Source organism: Squalius cephalus (genome assembly GCF_949319135.1).
Source record: "Squalius cephalus genome assembly, chromosome: 23".
Lineage (NCBI taxonomy): Eukaryota > Metazoa > Chordata > Actinopteri > Cypriniformes > Leuciscidae > Squalius > Squalius cephalus.
In genome coordinates, this window is record NC_137144.1 from 14,212,885 (window position 1) to 14,231,822 (window position 18,938).

The 18,938-nt window shown below is 36.4% G+C and overlaps 3 protein-coding genes across 3 annotated transcripts in view; all 3 read left to right on the forward strand.

Moving 5' to 3' along the window:
- The window catches only part of dapk2b (death-associated protein kinase 2b), a 33,839-nt gene extending 24,664 nt beyond the window's left edge, over positions 1-9,175 (forward strand). Inside the window, exons 9-12 of the mRNA XM_079860223.1 lie at positions 1,706-1,751; positions 5,084-5,173; positions 5,978-6,049; positions 6,270-9,175. Of these exons, the coding sequence (XP_079716349.1) occupies positions 1,706-1,751; positions 5,084-5,173; positions 5,978-6,049; positions 6,270-6,395 (334 nt within the window). The 3' untranslated portion in view covers positions 6,396-9,175. The remainder of the gene's footprint in view (positions 1-1,705; positions 1,752-5,083; positions 5,174-5,977; positions 6,050-6,269) is intronic.
- LOC307151963 (death-associated protein kinase 3-like) lies at positions 1,758-3,759 on the forward strand. Its single transcript, XM_079860231.1, has one exon. It carries the CDS (start codon positions 2,662-2,664, stop codon positions 3,190-3,192), a length of 531 nt encoding a protein of 176 aa, XP_079716357.1. The 5' UTR covers positions 1,758-2,661; the 3' UTR covers positions 3,193-3,759.
- Positions 9,176-16,185: 7,010 nt separating the features above from the next.
- ca12 (carbonic anhydrase XII) overlaps positions 16,186-18,938 on the forward strand; it is a 127,145-nt gene continuing 124,392 nt past the window's right edge. The window contains exons 1-2 of the mRNA XM_079860224.1: positions 16,186-16,293; positions 18,618-18,679. Of these exons, the coding sequence (XP_079716350.1) occupies positions 16,256-16,293; positions 18,618-18,679 (100 nt within the window). The 5' untranslated portion in view covers positions 16,186-16,255. The remainder of the gene's footprint in view (positions 16,294-18,617; positions 18,680-18,938) is intronic.

Sequence of the window (18,938 nt, forward strand, 5' to 3'; positions counted from 1 at the left end):
CATTACTGTCAGGTTAATGTTAAATGATGCCTCATACCAGTTCTGTATTATATTCTAGTGTTTACTACAGCTAAGTAGACTTGCTTTGAGGCAAAGTGAAGTTTCTACCTTCCTTACAGTCAGTCTCCAGCCCTACACATAAGTTAGGCCATACACTGGATCTTGTTTTGTCTTGTGGTTTCTCTGTACGTATCTGTGAAGTATTTGATGCTGGCACTTCGGATCATGTTTGAGCCTGTTATTTCATATGATCAGTCTATCCTTTCTCAGCCTGTACATTACTTTTGTGCCTTTCATGCTATTACTGCTCTTGAATTCTTATTTCAAGTTCCTTTCAAATTCTAATGTCTCTTTTTCATCCTTTATGAACACTGAACAACTGGTTGAAACTTTCAACTCCACTTGAAATGACTTGAGTCTGTTGTTGGAGTCCAGGGCCTAGCTTTACAGTGGTTCGCCTCATACTTAAAGGGGAGGACATTCTCTGTAAATATCGGGTCATTTACTTCACCCTCTGCGCCTATCCATTGTGGTGTTCCACAGGGATCTATTCTTGACCCTCTTTTGTTTTCCCTCTACCTGCTTCCTTTAGGCTCAGTATTCCAGAAACATAACATAAATTATCATTGTTACGCTGACGACCTCCAACTATATCTTCCAATCAAACCAGGAAATGACTTTTCATTAGATTATCTCTTTGCATGCCTCAATGAAGTCAAGACCTGGATGACACATAACTCACTGCAACTGAATGAAAACAAAACCGAAATGCTTTTACTAGGTCCTGCTGCTACCAACAACTCCATTAAAACAGTTAGGTTCCTTAAGTAACAACCTACACAATCATGCAAAAAATCTTGGAGTCTATTTTGATCCTCTTCTCCAATTTGACAAGCCAATAGCTTCTTTCAACTCAGAACTGTAGCAAAAGTGAAACACTTGACTTTGATTTGAATTGTGATTCATGCACCAATTTCCTCTCGATTGGATTACTGTAACTCTCTGTACGTTGACCTACCTCAATCTATACTGTCTTGGTTACAGATGGTTCAAAATTCAGCAGCCAGATTGTTAACAGGAACCAAAAGGGATCATATCTCCCCTGTGCTTGCCTCATTGCATTGGCTACCAATGGAATTTAGAGCCGACTTAAAGATCCTTCTTTTCACATACAAGGCACTGCACAATTCGGCCCCGGATTATATTTGTGATCTTATTATAGGCTATACACAGCCTCTAGGTCACTAAGATCTTGTGATCAGTTACTTTTATCGGTCCCACATTCTCGTTGTTAAACAAAAGGTGATCGAGCTTTCTCTGTAGTTGCCCCAAAGCTCTGGAACAGTCTACCTTTGAACATCAGGGCCTCTCCATCACTGGATGCTTTTAAATCCAGTTTAAAGACTTATTTTTATTCTCTAGCATTCGAGAGATGCTGTGTACAGTGTGTATTTTAAACAGCTGGTGTTCTTCGTTATGTATGTATGTATACATTTTGATTGATTTTGATTCTTGATTTTTATCTCCATTTCTCTTTTTTTTACTCCTTTTTTCTCTTAAATTCTGATTTTTATTGTATTGTAAAGCACTTTGGATCTACTATGGTTGTGTTAAACTTGATTTGACTTGACTTGACTTCTTTTTTCTCTTTAAGTTTTTCTTTTGCGTTTGCCTTCAGTTTTCTTTGTCTTTGTTTTCTTTGCAGAAAGAGGCTTAAGATACAAGACGCACTCAATCACCCCTGGATTAAGGTAACAACTTGAAAATTGAAAGCATATTTATCTACGCTTGTGCAATGAGAGCTTCTTACTGGCATTATCACATATGCGAGTGTTGAACTTTGCTCTGATGTTTAGAGTGAACTGACCTTGGTTGTACGCACATCATTAACAACGATACATATGACAAACTTCCTGTAAGTGTGCTATATCACATATGCCACGCTCTGAATTGTGCAATTGAAGTGATAGTTCAACCAATAAAGAACATTCTGTCATCATTTACTCACACTCATGCCGTTCCAAACCAGTTTGGCTTACTTTCTTTTGTATTTGAATTCAAAAGAAGATATTTTGAAAAATGTCTCAATCTTTGTTTTGTCCATATAATAAAAGTTTGTTTTGTCCATACAATAAAAGTCAGTGGGGTCCAATGTCGTTTTGGATCTAAAAAATCCTTTAAAAAACCTGGAACGACACGAGGGTGAGTAAATGATGCTTGAATTTTCATTTTTGGGAGAACTATCCAGGTATTCTGGTATTATCTTGTTGGCCAACTACTAGATGCACGTATGCATGCAAGTCTTCATCATGGAAGCAATCGCATGTCGATGAATTCTTCTAATCAATGATTGGACTGTAGAGACGACTCAATCCAGTGTGTACCATGCTGTTCTCCTCATCCTAACACCACCATCCCTTTGATCCAAGATCCTTCTTCCTGCCTGGGTCTGCTGTTTACCCGTGCGTGAGTTGAGTGCTTTGACTCCCTGGTGAAAAAGCAAACTAGTTTCTTACTCATTCTTCCTCCTAATTTCTCTATGCGAAGACCCATGAACAGCCTGTGGACAGCAGCGCCACCCTAGAGGCGCAAGAGAAAGTGGAATCACAGCAGCTGAAGACCAAACGCCTGAAAGAGTACACCATTCAATCCCACTCCAGCATGCCACCCAACAACACCTATGTCAACTTTGAGCGTTTCGCCAACGTTCTAGAGGACATCTCGTTGGTGGAAATGGGTCTCGAAAATGTGGCTCAGAAGCGTGAATCCCTTCAGGACGACATTGAGGCTCTTCTTTCCATCTACAGCGAAAAGGAAACTTGGTATAAAGAGGAAAGTGAGACCATCCGGCAGGAGATCTCGCAGGTGCGCTATGAGTTTCGCAAAGTGGAGGCGTTGAAGAAAGGCCTCCAGGAGGACTTGAGGACAACCGATGGCAACTTAGCCAGCATTGACAGACGATACCTGACTAGAGAAGAGCACCTGAGCTCCCTCAGACAGGAGCTGAACGCAGAACTACGCTGGTTGCAGGAGGTTATGGGTTCACTAAACGGAGAGGCAGGGAACAGGGGCTTGGGTTCTAACTCAGCACTGAACAATGAGGTGAACAAGGCCCTGAAGGAGCTGTTGAGCAGGGCTTGTGGGGGCGAACTATGTCCTCGAGCACAACCCGACATCTCTGAGTCTAGCTAAAAGAGATTAGACTGCAGTTGTAATACACTGGGATTAGGAGAGTTGCAGGATGTGTAGTCAGTGGCGTAGATGGTGGAGTCGCAACCACTGTGAAAGAAATGTATAATTTTGCCCCCTCACATTTTGGGCAATAGTAATATTTTAAAGATCTAATTTTGTCATGATTTACTCACCCTCATGTTGTTCCAAACCAGTATGACTTTCTCGGGTGGAACACAAAAGAAGATATTTTGAGAAATGTCCATACAATAAAAGTCAATGGTTACCAAAAATGCTTGGCTACCAACATTCTTCAAAATATCTTTTTATGTATTCCACAGAAGAAAGAAAGTCATACAGATTTTAAATGACATAAGATTAAGTAAATATCACAGACTATAAATTTTTGGGTGAACGACCTTTGTGACCTATTTAATATTCATGATCTAGGCTAATACGGTTTAAAACGCCTAAGGACCAGGGTGTAGCAACCTTTTATTATTCTGGATTGCATATATTGTCCACTTTATGAAATTCCTAACCTATCCTGCACTTTTTGGAATATAATTATATTTCAAGTGTTTAGTTTTTGTGAAAAGAAAGAAAATGAAAAAACAAAGTACTTTAAGACCAAGCAAAATAAGGTTTGGCAGTGAAATGGATGAGCAAGCATCAAGTTCCCAGTTCGAATAACGCACCGAATATTGTCACCTTATTATTATTCATGAGCCAGGCTTGGCAAGGTTTATATCAGAAGACTTAAACTAACAATTAAAGATCATTATCTCAACAAAACAGTTTTCATGCAAAACACTAAATTTTAAAGTCAGTTTAGCATAAACGTTGCTGTTTACTTGAGAATATATATATATATATATATATATATATATATATATATATATATATATATATATATATATATATATATATATATATAATATTTAAGTTATACACATGTTGGTACCCCACCTACATCATTCAAGAGCATACTTTTGAATTTAACATATTCCCCAATATGGTTGTTTTTGTCAGTATTAAAGTTTTTTTTTAAATTTATGGTCCAATACTGATCAACCATCCATAAAACAATTCTTTCCTTTTTTAAAGGCAAGAGCCAACAGTTGAGATGATGTCAGCCTTTATGATTTCATTCCTTTTGTCATCTTTATGCATGGGTTGTTTTTCTATTGTTTACAGGGGCCATACTTTTGATTTTGGCCAAAAAAATGTACTTGCTTTGTTTTTCTCTCTCTTATAAGTAGTTTTAAGTTCTCTAATTTATTTGTAAATGCACCTATTTGAAGTACTTTCAGAAACGTTACATGCTCATTGCCAGTTTTAATTTTACATTTAAACTGACTTTTCTTTCTTGCACATGTAATTTATTGTATATTCCTGTTGCTTTCTACTTTAATTTAATTCAAAAAGTAATGTTTATAATATGTGATGTGCATTGATTTGTGAATGTCAGCACATGGATGTTTTCTTCAGCATGTCATGACAGATGTCATTTCTTTCTACACTGAATAAAGCACTGGAATGATGATTAAATACCTCACACTGATCATTAGTCCTTCAGCTGGCCATGGTGCATTGTGGGATAGAGGGAGATGAAGTGTACAGTATTCAGTCCCTCAGGGGTGTGTACTTCTTGGAACTTGTGCAGTCATGTGCAATTGCTAAGGCATCACTTTTACCATTGCTCAAACTTTGGGCTAGCAATTTGAACTAAGCCCTAACCCAAAATAGTGAACTTCTGTAACAGTTTGTGCTACAGACATGATTGATACCCCAAATTGCGTGGAGAGGCAGCCTGACTTAAGATGTTTCACCTGGTAGTTGATAAAATAGGGAAATCCAAAGACTTACAGTATACTGAATGGTAACGACAATGTGATTGTCTTTCCTTTAGCCCATAAACCCCCGACAAGCCCTGGTGCGACGACAATCTGTGGTGAACATTGAGAACTTCAGGAGACAATATGTTCGGAGGAGGTGGCAGGTAGGAGTTTTACATAGTTTTAGATCTGGAAATGGTGCTGTATGTTTCCCCAATACATTTTTACCAATACTTGTATATATACTGTATGTCTCTGCACTTTCTGTTCAACCCTGTTGGGACAGCTGATTGGTTCCTGCTGTATCAGTTGCTTATTTTGAGAAATGTCGCTTATTTTGCTTAGGTTTTTGCGCAGTTGCTTATTTTGAGAACGAACTTTTGCGAACTACTCCTAGGTTTTTGGCTCAACCTCGATAACTGTTAAAAAGCTTCAAAAACCATCTATTTCCTATGGTAAATTGCCTGTATTGGCTGTAAATGGTCTTTTCCATCTATCATCGAGGTGGTGACAGGCTTGCTAATTAAAACATAATACCTTTTTATGCATTTTTTAAAATGTTTTTGAAAAAAGTCTCTTCTGCTGACCAAAGCTGCATTTATTTGATCAAAAATACAGTACAAACAGTAATATTGTGAAATATTTAATTTAAATTTAAAATATCTGTTTTCTATTTTTCCAGTGATGGTAAAGCTGAATTTTCAGCATCATTACTTCAGTCTCCAGTGTCACAAGGACCTTACATAAATCATTCTAATAAGCTGATTTGATGCACAGTGCAACAGTGTTGAAAACAGTTGTGCTGCTTAATATCTTTGTGAAAACTGTTTTCCAGGATTCATTAAATTTGAAAGTTTAAAAGAACAGCATTTATTTGGATTAGAAATCTTTACTTTACTGACCCCAAACTTTTGAACTATAGTGTTTAGTCTAAAATTTAATTAAATTTTCTCCCTGTTCTCCAATAGCTTTCTTTCAGAATCGTGGCCCTCTGCAACCACTTGACACGCATGATGAAGAAAGGTCAGCCCAAACCACAGGTATTGCATGAGCCTGGCTCAATTATACTCTGTTAAACATTTCCAATAAAGATACTTGTCTGGTTCCAGTAGGTCCAGCAGTCTCCATGTAATAATATGACCTGTTAAATCACAAGAGCGACCCTCTATTGTCTTAGATCCCAAGATCACATACTCTGTCACGTTGGTATCTGTCGAATACCGTTTTACGAATGCATATTATCTTTGTCGGGGTTTACAGGACAAACCCAAGATGGGCTACGTAGGGCGCACGGTGGCCATGTTCGAAAGAGAGTGTGAGAGCGATCAAGAGGAGGAGGTGATGCAGAGGAAACCCCGAACCAGGAAGAGAAGTAGCACCTCCTGAAACTCCTTGCTGCTCCTACGACCGACCACAATACAAGCGTCTCAGCCGCACTCAGGTTTTGAGTTGAACCAGCAGCTCGTGTGCCTTTTCCAAACGCACACAGGTTGGATTGTTTTTAGAAAGGGTTTGTATTTGGTTTGTTTGACTTCATAGAGATTTGTCACCACATCTATAAACATGACGCAACAAGAGCAGTTGTGGCAAATATAGAATGTTCATGTTTTGAAGCTGTGTATAAATGTATTTATGTACTGTACATAATGGGATAGGGAAGACTTTACTGGATGTATTACAAGTTTGTATGTAAAGTTTACTTTATTTAGTTTACAATGTCGAAATACATATTAGAGATGTTCATCGTCACACATGCCACTTTGCCTTGAGCCTTGTCCGTCTTAATATGTGCCACAACATTTTTGCATTCCTTTACTGAACGTCATTTCAATGGTGCATGATTGATATAGCCAACTTCATTTATTCTGTATGAAATTTGTTGATTTTATGTGTTATTTTGATCATTTTACTGTGCAGATTGTTGTCTCAAGGTGTGGTCACATTTAGCATTCTGCAGATTTTCGTGGGAGATTGCGAATCAGGAATTGTGCATATTTATGAAAAATCTCCCCACACAGATTTCACAGTGGGTTCAAGTTGGTCACACGAATTTACCACGATGACCAACAGAAAACTTATTGAAAGTGACTTCTGTGTGGGCTGTGCTTCATATATTGCTACACTATTGAGAATGGACCTTTTTTTTTTGTATGCAAAATTTTGAAAATTTGCATTTGATGAAGCAAGTCAGTGTCAAATGTACTGGGTTTGAAGTCCAGTTTAAAACAGTGTAATACTCAATGTATTAGCTATTAAGTGTCTTAAATTTAGGTCAATTTTAAAGCCTGGGTCGACAATGACTTGTAAAGTTCTTAAGACAATAATGATGTTTCAGATGCCATTTTGATTTCAGAAACCTATGTTTATTGAAATCAGGGCTGATTTTTTGGTGCATGGGAAAGTCCATCTCTCTGTCGGGGAAAAACAATTAGGAATCGGCAATGCTGTTGTATTGTGAAATGAAACTATGTATGTACTGTATCATTAGCTATGTTTCCATCCACCTATTATTATGCGCATAAAATTATGCCTATTTTTAAAGTAAAAAATGACAAGATGCACATAAATTCTAAAAATGTGCATAAAATACTTATGCACTCAATTCCCAGACAGCATCATAGTGTTGGCCCAGATCTGGGCCACATCTAGTACATGTGAATTCCATGCATACCAGATGTGAGCCGGATCTGAGCAGACACTATATTGCTGTCTGGGTTAAAGCGGATACGTTTTTATATCCGCTGAGAAGACATGCGCATAAATTATGATGGAAACACATAATCCTTCAATGGGCAACAAAAAACTCATGTGACTTTGCCTCAACAGTGGATGTGATTGGATAACTGGACTAACCAGTGGACCATTTTCATTGCACAGCATCTCAAATGTTGGTTTACCTATTCTGAAATGCCTGAGCCAAAGTCTGGCCATTAAACCAAAATGGCTTGGTTTAATTCCCTCCCAGAAACATCTCACATGATTGCTTTCCCAAACTTCAGGCACCCGAAAACAAGATAACATGACAGCGTTTATTGCGTTTCGTCTACGTGCTCTGAGACAGGTCATTTATGATGGAGGAAAAAAGAGCCACAGTTGCTTCCCTGATTGCAGCAACTTCCATTTTTTTATGACAGATATTTTGCGCCAATTTCCCAGGAAGTGGCGATTTTGTTCTCTTGAGCACATGGGATGAAAATCATGCTTTTTTCGCACATGTTTTATGCGATATTCCAATTTTGCGCTTAAGGTAAATTCGCAACTTTGGATGGAAACATAGCTATTGAGACATTATGGTACTTGAGATATTTCAGGACTGCACCACCTACTGGTCAGATGTTATCAAAATGATAAAAATGAGACATGTATTCATATCTTTTGAACCTAAAATTTCGGTTACACCATTGTCTGGCTCTTTGGCTTCAGTATTCCCTTGACCCTACATAGGACAAGGGTTTTGGAAAATGGATGGGTTTACTTTTTAATTGTACAGTAACTAGATTAAAGTTACACATATGTAAATGATTGTATCACAGTGCCTTGAGGCTGAATGTGATTGTAGGACTGAAAGTGTGTCATAGGCTGCACACAGTGCCCTGTGCTCTACATACAGCACCATCAGGAAGAGGTTGTAGTATCTTATTGTTCCCAGGAATGTGTTCTATTATGGGCTTATAAATCTCAATGTAATTTTCTAAGTGGCAAAAGTTCCAATTTAATTCTTTAAAAATGTGTAAGAAATACAGTTGTTCATTCTGCTAGAGTATTAAACCTTAATTGATTTTAAACCATTTTGCAGTGTGTATTTATACATTACATACCTGTTCAAATCTTTTTGTTTACGTGTATAAACATGACTATGTTCAGTGCATGTTAATGTACCCCTGTATCGCATCATTTCCTGTGCATCAGTCACATGATTGGTGGTGTTAGGGGACTAAACATTATTGTTTACCAGTTTAAATGGCAGATTTTCCTCTAAGTGGAAAATATTCGTTAAATGTGCCTCAAAAAAAGATCTCCCTTATATCCATTTATTTTATACTCTTGATATGACTCTGTACTTGTGTTGTTCACAACCAATGTGAAATGAAAAAAGTTTACTAAGAATAAAAAAATGCCCCTTTTGTACAAATAGGAGAAGTAATAAATGATTAATATATTTATTGAAGTGCTTGTTTGATTATTTTCTATTCACTAGTAAGGTCAGGAAATTGAAATTAAGAAGAATTTCATTAAATCTTCATGAGGTGCATCATGGGATGCTTACTGACAGAGTTCACGGCTGCTTTTACTATCTGCTCATCCTCCAAAACAATTTAAAAATAACCTGATGCTCATATAATATAATTAATAATAATATCTTAAATATTAAATGCTTGATTCATAAATTGCAAATGTATGAATAATAACAATATTAATAAAAATAATTGCATTTCTGTACAGAAATTCATATAGGAACCATTTAAGTTTGTTTACACAGTTTCAAACATTTCAGCCTTTATATTAAGATTTTGAAGGTCATTAAATTCAAAGTCAATACAGAGTGAACTGACTGCTTTGGGCTTGTGTTATTCTGTAATCAAACTTTTGTGTCACAATCAGTCTGTTAGTAAGAAAGTTTGCCCTCTGGACCAGGCAGTCTGGCAGTTTCACAACAGCAGTGTAGTTTGTGGTGAAAACTTGATCTAAATAAACTGCCATTAGAGAAGTAGGCCAGTGGCAATTTGAAAAGTATCAGTTGGAAGAAGTGAACCAGTTTTTTTTTTTTTATCTCACCTCTAAATCAGTCTGGCCAGAGCAAAGTGTACTCTCTGAAACCAAGGGGACTTGAGTTTAACGTGTGTGTGTGTGTGTGTGTTCATTTTAATTTCACTAATTTCTTAATAACAATGAGCTGAATTTTACCAAGTGTGCCAAAGTTTGTTCCATTCCAGACCATTGCCCTACATATTTCAGTAATCTTTCCTTATCCCAACTAATTTGCTTTGGTAATGTATTATTATGTACAGCCATTGTGCTATTCAATGAGATTAGAGTTGTCATAATGTCATTAATGCTGACCTGTGTAATGCAAAATGCACTTTTACGTGGTGTTTGAACTTAAATGTGTGTCATGGGTGTGTGCACAACCACCCTATAATGATAAAAATCCACCCACTCCTCTTTTTTAATCCCCATAAATCATAAGTGTCTCAGAACAAGCCATTTGCAGATTGTAGCTTTTGTAATGTCACAAATGCATAGGCCCCGCCCACGACTGACTTATTAGCATAAACCCCGCCCTGAGCTGTACACAGTCTGCCATGTTTATCTCCTGACAGAGATTTAACAGCAGCATTCAGTAAGAAATGTATTCAGTTTCTAGGAAACTGTGCTCAGTTATTAAAGCAGTGAGCAATTTTATGTTTTTCTTTTGTTGTTTGAGTCATATTAACAGCATATTACAGCATATATTACTGCTGTCACTTTAAAGGAGACATATCATGCTTTTAAATAGTTCCTTTTTACATATAAATCATACATTTGTAGTCTATATAAAGCGGAACTGCAATGCTTGGGTCTGAATTCCTCATTATTATAGCTCCACAGGCCCCTTTTCTACCCCTTTTCTGATGTGCGTCTGAGAGCAACTCGTTTTGGCGCGGTCTCTTTAAATACAATTGAGACACTTCATACCCCGCCCCCTCTCCAGGTGACACTCGGTTCAACTCCACCCCGTTCGGCCATTTTTGTAGTTTGATAGCAGAGATACGATTATCTAGCGGCACAGAAACTTAATTTATTCACACGTTATTAACAAAATGTCATCAACGGAAGACTTGTCCAGCCAGCCTTACATGTTCGAGCCAGAGTCGGAGCCGGAGCGAGATGAAAATGAAGACGACGAACCTGCAGAACAACGTCTTCATATGGATGTATCGCAATGGTGTGTTACTGTATTTACACATGAAACTTTGGTCTTCCGACCTTTTACCACCGTGTCGATTTATTTTGATTAATATGTGCGAGGGAGAGAGAGCAAGACAGGGCCTAGTTTGGAGACGGTGTCTTGTTTACATTTTCGCCTGGCTCCGAAGAGAGAGAGAGTGCGTGCGCGCGACCGGGTCTCTCTCTCTCTGCTCGTTCTTTCAGTTAAACATGCGCCCTGTCACAAGCGCGGCAGTTCATCTACATTAGACGGTGTAATGAAGCGTGTGGGTTACTACATCCAACAACCGAACATTTTAACTTACCCTCTCGTAACTTCTGCATCCTTTAGCTTGGACTACAAAATTGCAGCGAGAAATAAAAATGGCGGATTGCTGGAAGTGTTGGGCTGGAAGTCAATGTCCTTATTTGGCAGTTCCGCTGCAAATACTGTGACGTAATAGTTCACAAAACGTCATAGATAACAGAAAAATCGGAACAGGTTGAAAAATAAGGCCAAAACAGAAAATAAAGATATCAACGAAGCACCTGAAGAGAATAATTTCAACTTTTCTGTACTTCTAAACACTCCAAATATACAACAAATGCATTTAAGGGCTAAAAAAGTGGATTTAGCATGATATGTCCCCTTTAATACACAGATCTAATACATATGATTTCTTTACTTACTGCTGTTTACAGACATAACCGACGTGTTTATGTGAACTTAGTGTGTGTTTGACATAACCTTGTGTGTATTTGACAGTTTAAGCGCAATAAAGCGTGAAAGAGAACTTAGTTTAATACTCACATGATGCTCCTTCTGACATCCAGCTTTCTGCGCACGTGCTTTGGGTGCGTGCGCTCAGAAAACCATATATCCGAAGTTTAGACTGATATGGCTTTAGAATGCATGCAGTTAATAAACTTTCATGATGATGAAGAACTGCAATGTCACATGAGCATGACCGCAATAGAGATGATAATCAAAACCAAACAGATGTTATAGTTTTTGGCAGAGTATCAGTCTCCAAGGCACAAGCTGTAAAGGATCCGCCCTTTTCTGGAAAGCGGGGAGCAGCAGCTCATTTGCATTTAAAGATACATGCATGAAAACAGCACGTTTTTCCTTCTACTCCGGAGGAATTTACAACATGGTATAATAAATGATCTGTGAAGCATTTTGAGCTGAAACTTCCTTCTGGGGACACCTGAGACTTATATTAGGCTACATATTGTAAAAAAAGTTTAACATCAACAATGTCTCACATTATTGGGTTGGTGTCTTTTGTTTAATTCAATCGGATGATTGGGTTCTTGATTTAAGAATTACCTGTAACTCAGAGCCTTTAGAAAAGTGTCTGGCATGTTATCAATGAATGAGAGAGTTTTACTATCCTATTTATGTGATAAGACCGCTGAGGTGGCCATTTCTGCACTGCAAGTGTGTGCTTTAATTTTTTTGTTTATTATTTCACAATGATTCTTGAAGAATACCTTTGGTACACATACGCATACTTTTTCCACAGAAGTCTGTCTTCAACAAATATCCGCATAACTGCTGAAATCTGTTCATTTTTCCACAAACTTCAAGCTGCTTATTTTTGGCCTTCATCTTATCAGATTCCTGTTGAATTATGAGAGAAATCAGAAACTCAGATGACAGCTTAATGCTTCACATATCTAGCTTATCTTATCTGCTGCTTCCAATGTATTTTTAACCATTAGCATCATTAAAGCAACTATTATCTGGTCTCAGATCAGTTTTTGCAGGTGCCATTGTAACTGATATCTATCTGTTACTGCTTAAAACAGAAGATGAATAGCAGTTGCTGGAATGTAGCTGTAAGCTTAAACCATGGGTGGATGACTAAGAATTGCTTGTGTGGAATTGTTAGCATAGGCTACATATATATTTGCCCCAGGCCATTACATATCTTTAGCAAAAGGATAGTCCTAAAGCTATGTGAGTTATTGTTTACAGAAGCACTTGTAGGTCTACATATTTTCATCAGTCATTTAGGCTACTTCTGACCTTAGATAACTCAAAGTCTCAAACACATGCTGAGTGAGCCTTTGAATTTCGACAAAAACATCATAGGCTATATTGTAAAAAAAAGGAAAAAAAAAGAAAGATTCCCTATTCAAGCATAGTCAAATTTAGCAATGAATAAGATTGATTACCTTGGGTATATTCAAATTATTCTGCAAATATTTCAAACATATAGCCTAAAGCCTAGCTCTGGAAATTCATGACATGACGTATGTCACGATCATCATTGGCTACCCAAACATCGGCACACACCAGAATGATAATTGCAATGACAGTGCCACCTACTGGTTAGACATTGTATCTCCCATATATAGCAGTGAACTGATGCTTGAGTAGGCTACTGTATTTCTATTTATGAATAGTTTAACCCTTAATCAGTGTTTGGGGTCATTATGACCCCACTGGACTTTTCTTTCATTTTTTAAAAATGTTACCTTCATCTCAGGGGCATGAAACTCTGGGACTTTTCCTAAATAACCTATCTAAACATGCACAAAAAAACTGGGCTTGATTTGGTTGTTCTAAAGGTGTGTAAAAAAAATTTTACCTTTTAAGGTGTTTGGGGTCAAAATGACCCCACATTGAAAATGAATGGGAAAATGAAAAAAATGACTTTTTTTTATTTTGTTTGTCAAAAAAATCAAATTAAATCCATTATAAATCTGAAAATTTCTACATATAAACCAAGGTCTGGTCCTAGAGCATAAATAAAAAGTAGAACGAACTTTCTATCTCATACACACACACACACAGACACACACAAACACATAAACAAACAAACAAATGTATGTTTTTGCAACAGAGAGCATTTTTACAGAATTTGGCAAATAAAATAAACAAAACTGGCATAAATCTAAAAAAAATTTACATTTAAATCAAGGTCTGGTCCTAGAGCATAAACCCAAAGTGGAACGAACTTTCTATCTCATACACACATACACACAAACGCACACAAACACACACAAACACACACAAACACACACATGTATGTCACTGCAACAGAAAGCATTTTTATAGAAATTGGCAAATAAAATAAATAAAACTGGCATAAATCTAAAAAAAAATTACATTTAAATCAAGGTCTGGTCCTAGAGCATAAACCCAAAGTGGAACAAACTTTCTATCTCATACACACACACACACAAACACACACAAACACACACATGTATGTCACTGCAACAGAGAGCATTTTTATAGAAATTGGCAAATAAAATAAATAAAACTGGCATAAATCTAAAAAAAATTTACATTTAAATCAAGGTCTGGTCCTAGAGCATAAACCCAAAGTGGAACAAACTTTCTATCTCATACACAAACACACACAAACACACACAAACACACACATGTATGTCACTGCAACAGAGCATTTTTATAGAAATTGGCAAATAAAATAAACAAAACTGGCATAAATATAAAAAAAAATTACATTTAAATCAAGGTCTGGTCCTAGAGCATAAACCCAAAGTGGAACGAACTTTCTATCTCATACACAAACACACACAAACACACACAAACACACACATGTATGTCACTGTAACAGAGAGCATTTTTATAGAAATTGGCAAATAAAATAAACAAAACTGGCATAAATCTAAAAAAAATTACATTTAAATCAAGGTCTGGTCCTAGAGCATAAACCCAAAGTGGAACGAACTTTCTATCTCATACACACACACACACACAAACACACACATGTATGTCACTGCAACAGAGAGCATTTGTATAGAAATTGGCAAATAAAATCAACTAAACTGGCATAAATCTGAAAAATGTCACATAAGCAACATGGAACAAGCTTGTTCCCACACACACACACACACACACACACACACACACACACACACACACACACACACACACACACACACACACACACAATCATGTCATAGTGGTGACTTGTAATGGTTCTGCAAATGTATATAATAATTTGATAATAATTATATAATTAATATTATATAATTATAATAATTAATTTGATAATAATAATAATTAGATTTTTTATGCATTTCAAAATGTTTAAATAAATATTCACATATATATATGTATATATATATCAAATTTGTGAGGAGAAGTGAAAATGAGTGAATGAATGGTTCTCTATGGCCCTCTATTGGATACATTTGGCCATTGCACTTTAATTCCTTTCCCATAAGAAATAAGTTTTTTCGACTAACCTTTAGATGGCAGTATTCCATCCCTAACACATAGAGCAATGCCCAAAAACCATTTATATTGAATTAATATCATTATTTAAGTGATTTTTTCTTTAAAAAATCATTTTTCATGAGCCAATTTATGGCCTAGTTATGTAATTGTGCAGTAAATAGGTAAAAAACTTCAAAATTTCCACAAAAACACAGCATAAATGTATAGTTGAGAAGTAAATAAAAAAAATGATATATAGTTTTCCATATAAAAATGTATATTTCCTTATGCAATCGCTCTTTAAAAGTTTGGGGTCAAAATGACCCCAAACACCTTAAGTGTCGTCCTTTTCAAACACTGATTAAGGGTTAAATTGTTGTTGTTGTTGTTGTTGTTGTTGTTGTTGTTGTTGTTGTTGGATATATCCTATTGTCCTTGGGTGCAATCTTCCACTTATTGTTTTTTTTTTTACACATTTAAAAAAAAAAAATTGTCTTGACCCAACGATTGCTGAACACTGCAATGTAGGCTATATTTGTTATAACTATCTGCAAATCTACCATTCGTTACCATGAATCTATTAATTTAGACACAGAATGTTTGATATTCAGCTCCATCTATTGGTTGTCCCCGTCAAACCGAAAATCTTATGGGTTTGACAAAAGTATTTTATTTTTATAAAACACATAGCATATACCCTATGCCTATTTATCTGTTTTCTTTTTAATATATATTTCAATCTATACAATGTAAGATAGTATCTGAAGGACAGCCAGTAGTGTGATAATGTTTCATAATTGTATGACAAATTAGAAATCATATTAAATGCTAGGCTACATTTGTGCTAAAAACATTCTAAGGCTAAGTTCAAGATCACAAGATGATTACACAGGCTGTATTTGCTCAGAGTCATTTTAGAAAATAATTAATTTCGTTCTTGGTGGAAAAATAAAATCCCTTTGCCAGAAGATGATTATCACTGAAAACCTTACAAATGTCTCCCTCTGTTGGACAAAAAGTGGACGTGCATGATTAAAGTACTGAGAGGTTTCCCGCCGTTTTCAAACGTTGCAGGTCACGACTCACGAGACACGCGGGTTTCTACAAGGATTCGCCATGAGAGACGAGTTCAACTCTTAAAATGTCATTATTATCGTGTGTACCAGCAGTATTACACAGGTAATTTAATATTGGCACATGATTTAAAATTAACAGCAAAAAAACAACTATGTCCATTTTGCTTTTTTTTTTCTTCAGCGAGTGTTGCCCACAGGAAAACAAATGCAAGGAGTTTAATAAGATTTCACAGATGCCTCACACTTTCTCCTTATCCAAAACCAAGTATTTAGCCGAGACAATAGTATTACTTTGATTATTTTATGATGTAGCCTACTTCTGGAAAGTTGACATTTTAAAGGATAGTGCCTGACAGGTGATCATTTCAAGCCAGACAACAACTAAATAAAATGGAATAGAGGGTTTATAAGAATGTGGGGAGCAGCTCGTGTAGGCCTATACGGGATCTCTGGGAAACTCTTGTGTGATCCATCCAGATCTTATTTGGCTGCACTGCAAACTCTTACCATCTGGACGTGGGCAGCATGCTTGCTAGTAAGCAAATGTTACATTTGGATTGCATGGAAATCCCACTGATGTAACTGAACAGACAGTTCCGACAAATGCTAAATGACCCAGTTTCACGATTGTTAGTAATTAGCGATTCCAATTAAATAGACCATAAATGTATTGTATGATATGCCATAAGGTAACCAGATTTCTAAAAACAGGGCATATTTTTTAGCCTTGAAGACTGTGTGATTGTGATATCCCCCTCAAATTCTTGTTGACTGATGATAAATGATGGGAAAATCAGGTGTAAAGTGTGGTGGTAATTGCCTTTAAGTGTATTGTTAAAGGCAAAGAATTTTCACTTTTAAAGCTTCACCAAAAATGAATAAAAAGAAGAAATAAAATAAAAAAGTACGACCTCAATAACCAACTGTTTGTTAGTTGTACGATTACTTGACTGGTCCATTCCTTTTACATATGAAATAATGGGTTCGACATCTTCATCTAAATTTGACTCATTAGATTGAAATTGATATCAGAATTGGATTTGTAGATGGTTGAGTGCTGCTGAATTATATGAAGATAAGGAGCTGCTCATCATCAATCATGCATGACATCCTTTGGCTCTCTCTCTCTCTCTCTCTCTCTGTGTGTGTGTGTGTTTGATCATTAGGTTGGTTTCTGGTCAGATGACGACATTGAGGAGATGAGTTTCTGGAGGGCCTTCTCCATTATTCATTCAGGTCTCGTATACCCTATTCTTAGAATAGATGTTTAATGGACATGTCCGCTCAGGTCGCTCTGTTCCCTACCTGTTAATGTGCCACATTTGGGGTAAATGTTACTCTTTGTGACAAGTCTGGGATCAGTTTTGTTTGCCTTATACATGTCATAGAGGGATTTAGATTAGCCAATAAATAAATAAATTAGCCCCAAAACATACAGCCAAAAACAGCAAACTCACCATTTTTAATGATAAACAATCTCTGGACATTAATCAAATTAAATTTTGTCTGGAAGGTCAGTCTCAGGAACTGCTGTCTTCCTTTCCTACACTGCTATGTTTCCAGTCCAAATATCTACAAATTCTTAAACCAAGATGCATTTACTAGATGAGTAAAATGCCATAAGATAGTCTTGTTTTCTTGGGGGAAAAAAAATCCAAATTAAGTGAGTTTTTGCTTAAAACAAGCAAAATTATTTGCCAATGGGGTAAGAAAAATGATCTTAGTTCAAATGGAAACAAGTTTATTTTTCTTACCCCATTGGCAGATAATGTTGCTTGGTTTAAGCAAAAACTCACTTTGATCATTTTGATTTTTTTTCCCCCAAAAGCAAGACATAATATCTTATGGCATTTTACTACTTTAGTAAATGCCTCTTCTTTTTAGATATTTGGACTGCAAACGAGACAAAAATACTAAGTAATTAAATATTTCTTTGCAGTGTAATCGCATTAGATTAAATTCGGTTTCGATTAATTGGTTTCTCAATAGAATTGATTCAGGGTTCTTGCTCTGGCAGAAATGGGGCGGAAAGCATATCTAGGGCATTAGATCTCAGGGGGACCATTAGGCCTTTTGCCTTTTTCTGGGTTAAAGGCATGACTGAAAATCTGGGGCCAGAGTGCTGAAGACACCAAAACACAACCTATAAAGTGGAACATGTTTGCTTCCAATAGTGCACTATTGTTCTGTAATGATACACACTGAGACAATGAAGATGAATCCAGTTTATTGCAGTGCAGAGGCAGAGATGTGGTAAGTAGAACAGGGTAAGTATACAGGACAGGTAAGGATGCTGGCCGATCACACAGGCTTGTAAAATAAACATGAAACAGAATATGGAGCATTCACAGAACGTGCTGGAGGTACATGCGAGTAATGCATAAAATTCTTTTTCCACTTCATAACAAAACTTCTTTCCTTCAACAGGACAAAATCACTGGCATGCGTTTGGGATCAACTTGCAGATCATAACAAAACCAAAGATTCAGGTAAGCAGCTCAATATATAACAAAATCACTGATAAACAAAGTCACTTATCTTCCTGTATTACAAATATATATTAATTGTGCTAATTTTCCCTATTAAACACAAATGTAATAACACTATTAAATGTATTCTTTAAGACATGTAATTATTAACATCCATTTTTCATCCTGTATATTATAATGTTGTGATGCCTGAATTCACTTGTAGCATTTACAATGATTTATTTAAAATGTTTATTGTTTTATTTTTAATGTATTTAGA

Coding starts and splice junctions, on each gene's coding strand:
- LOC307151963 (XM_079860231.1), top strand. CDS start 2,662: ATGCCACCCAACAACACCTATGTCAACTTTGAGCGTTTCGCCAACGTT.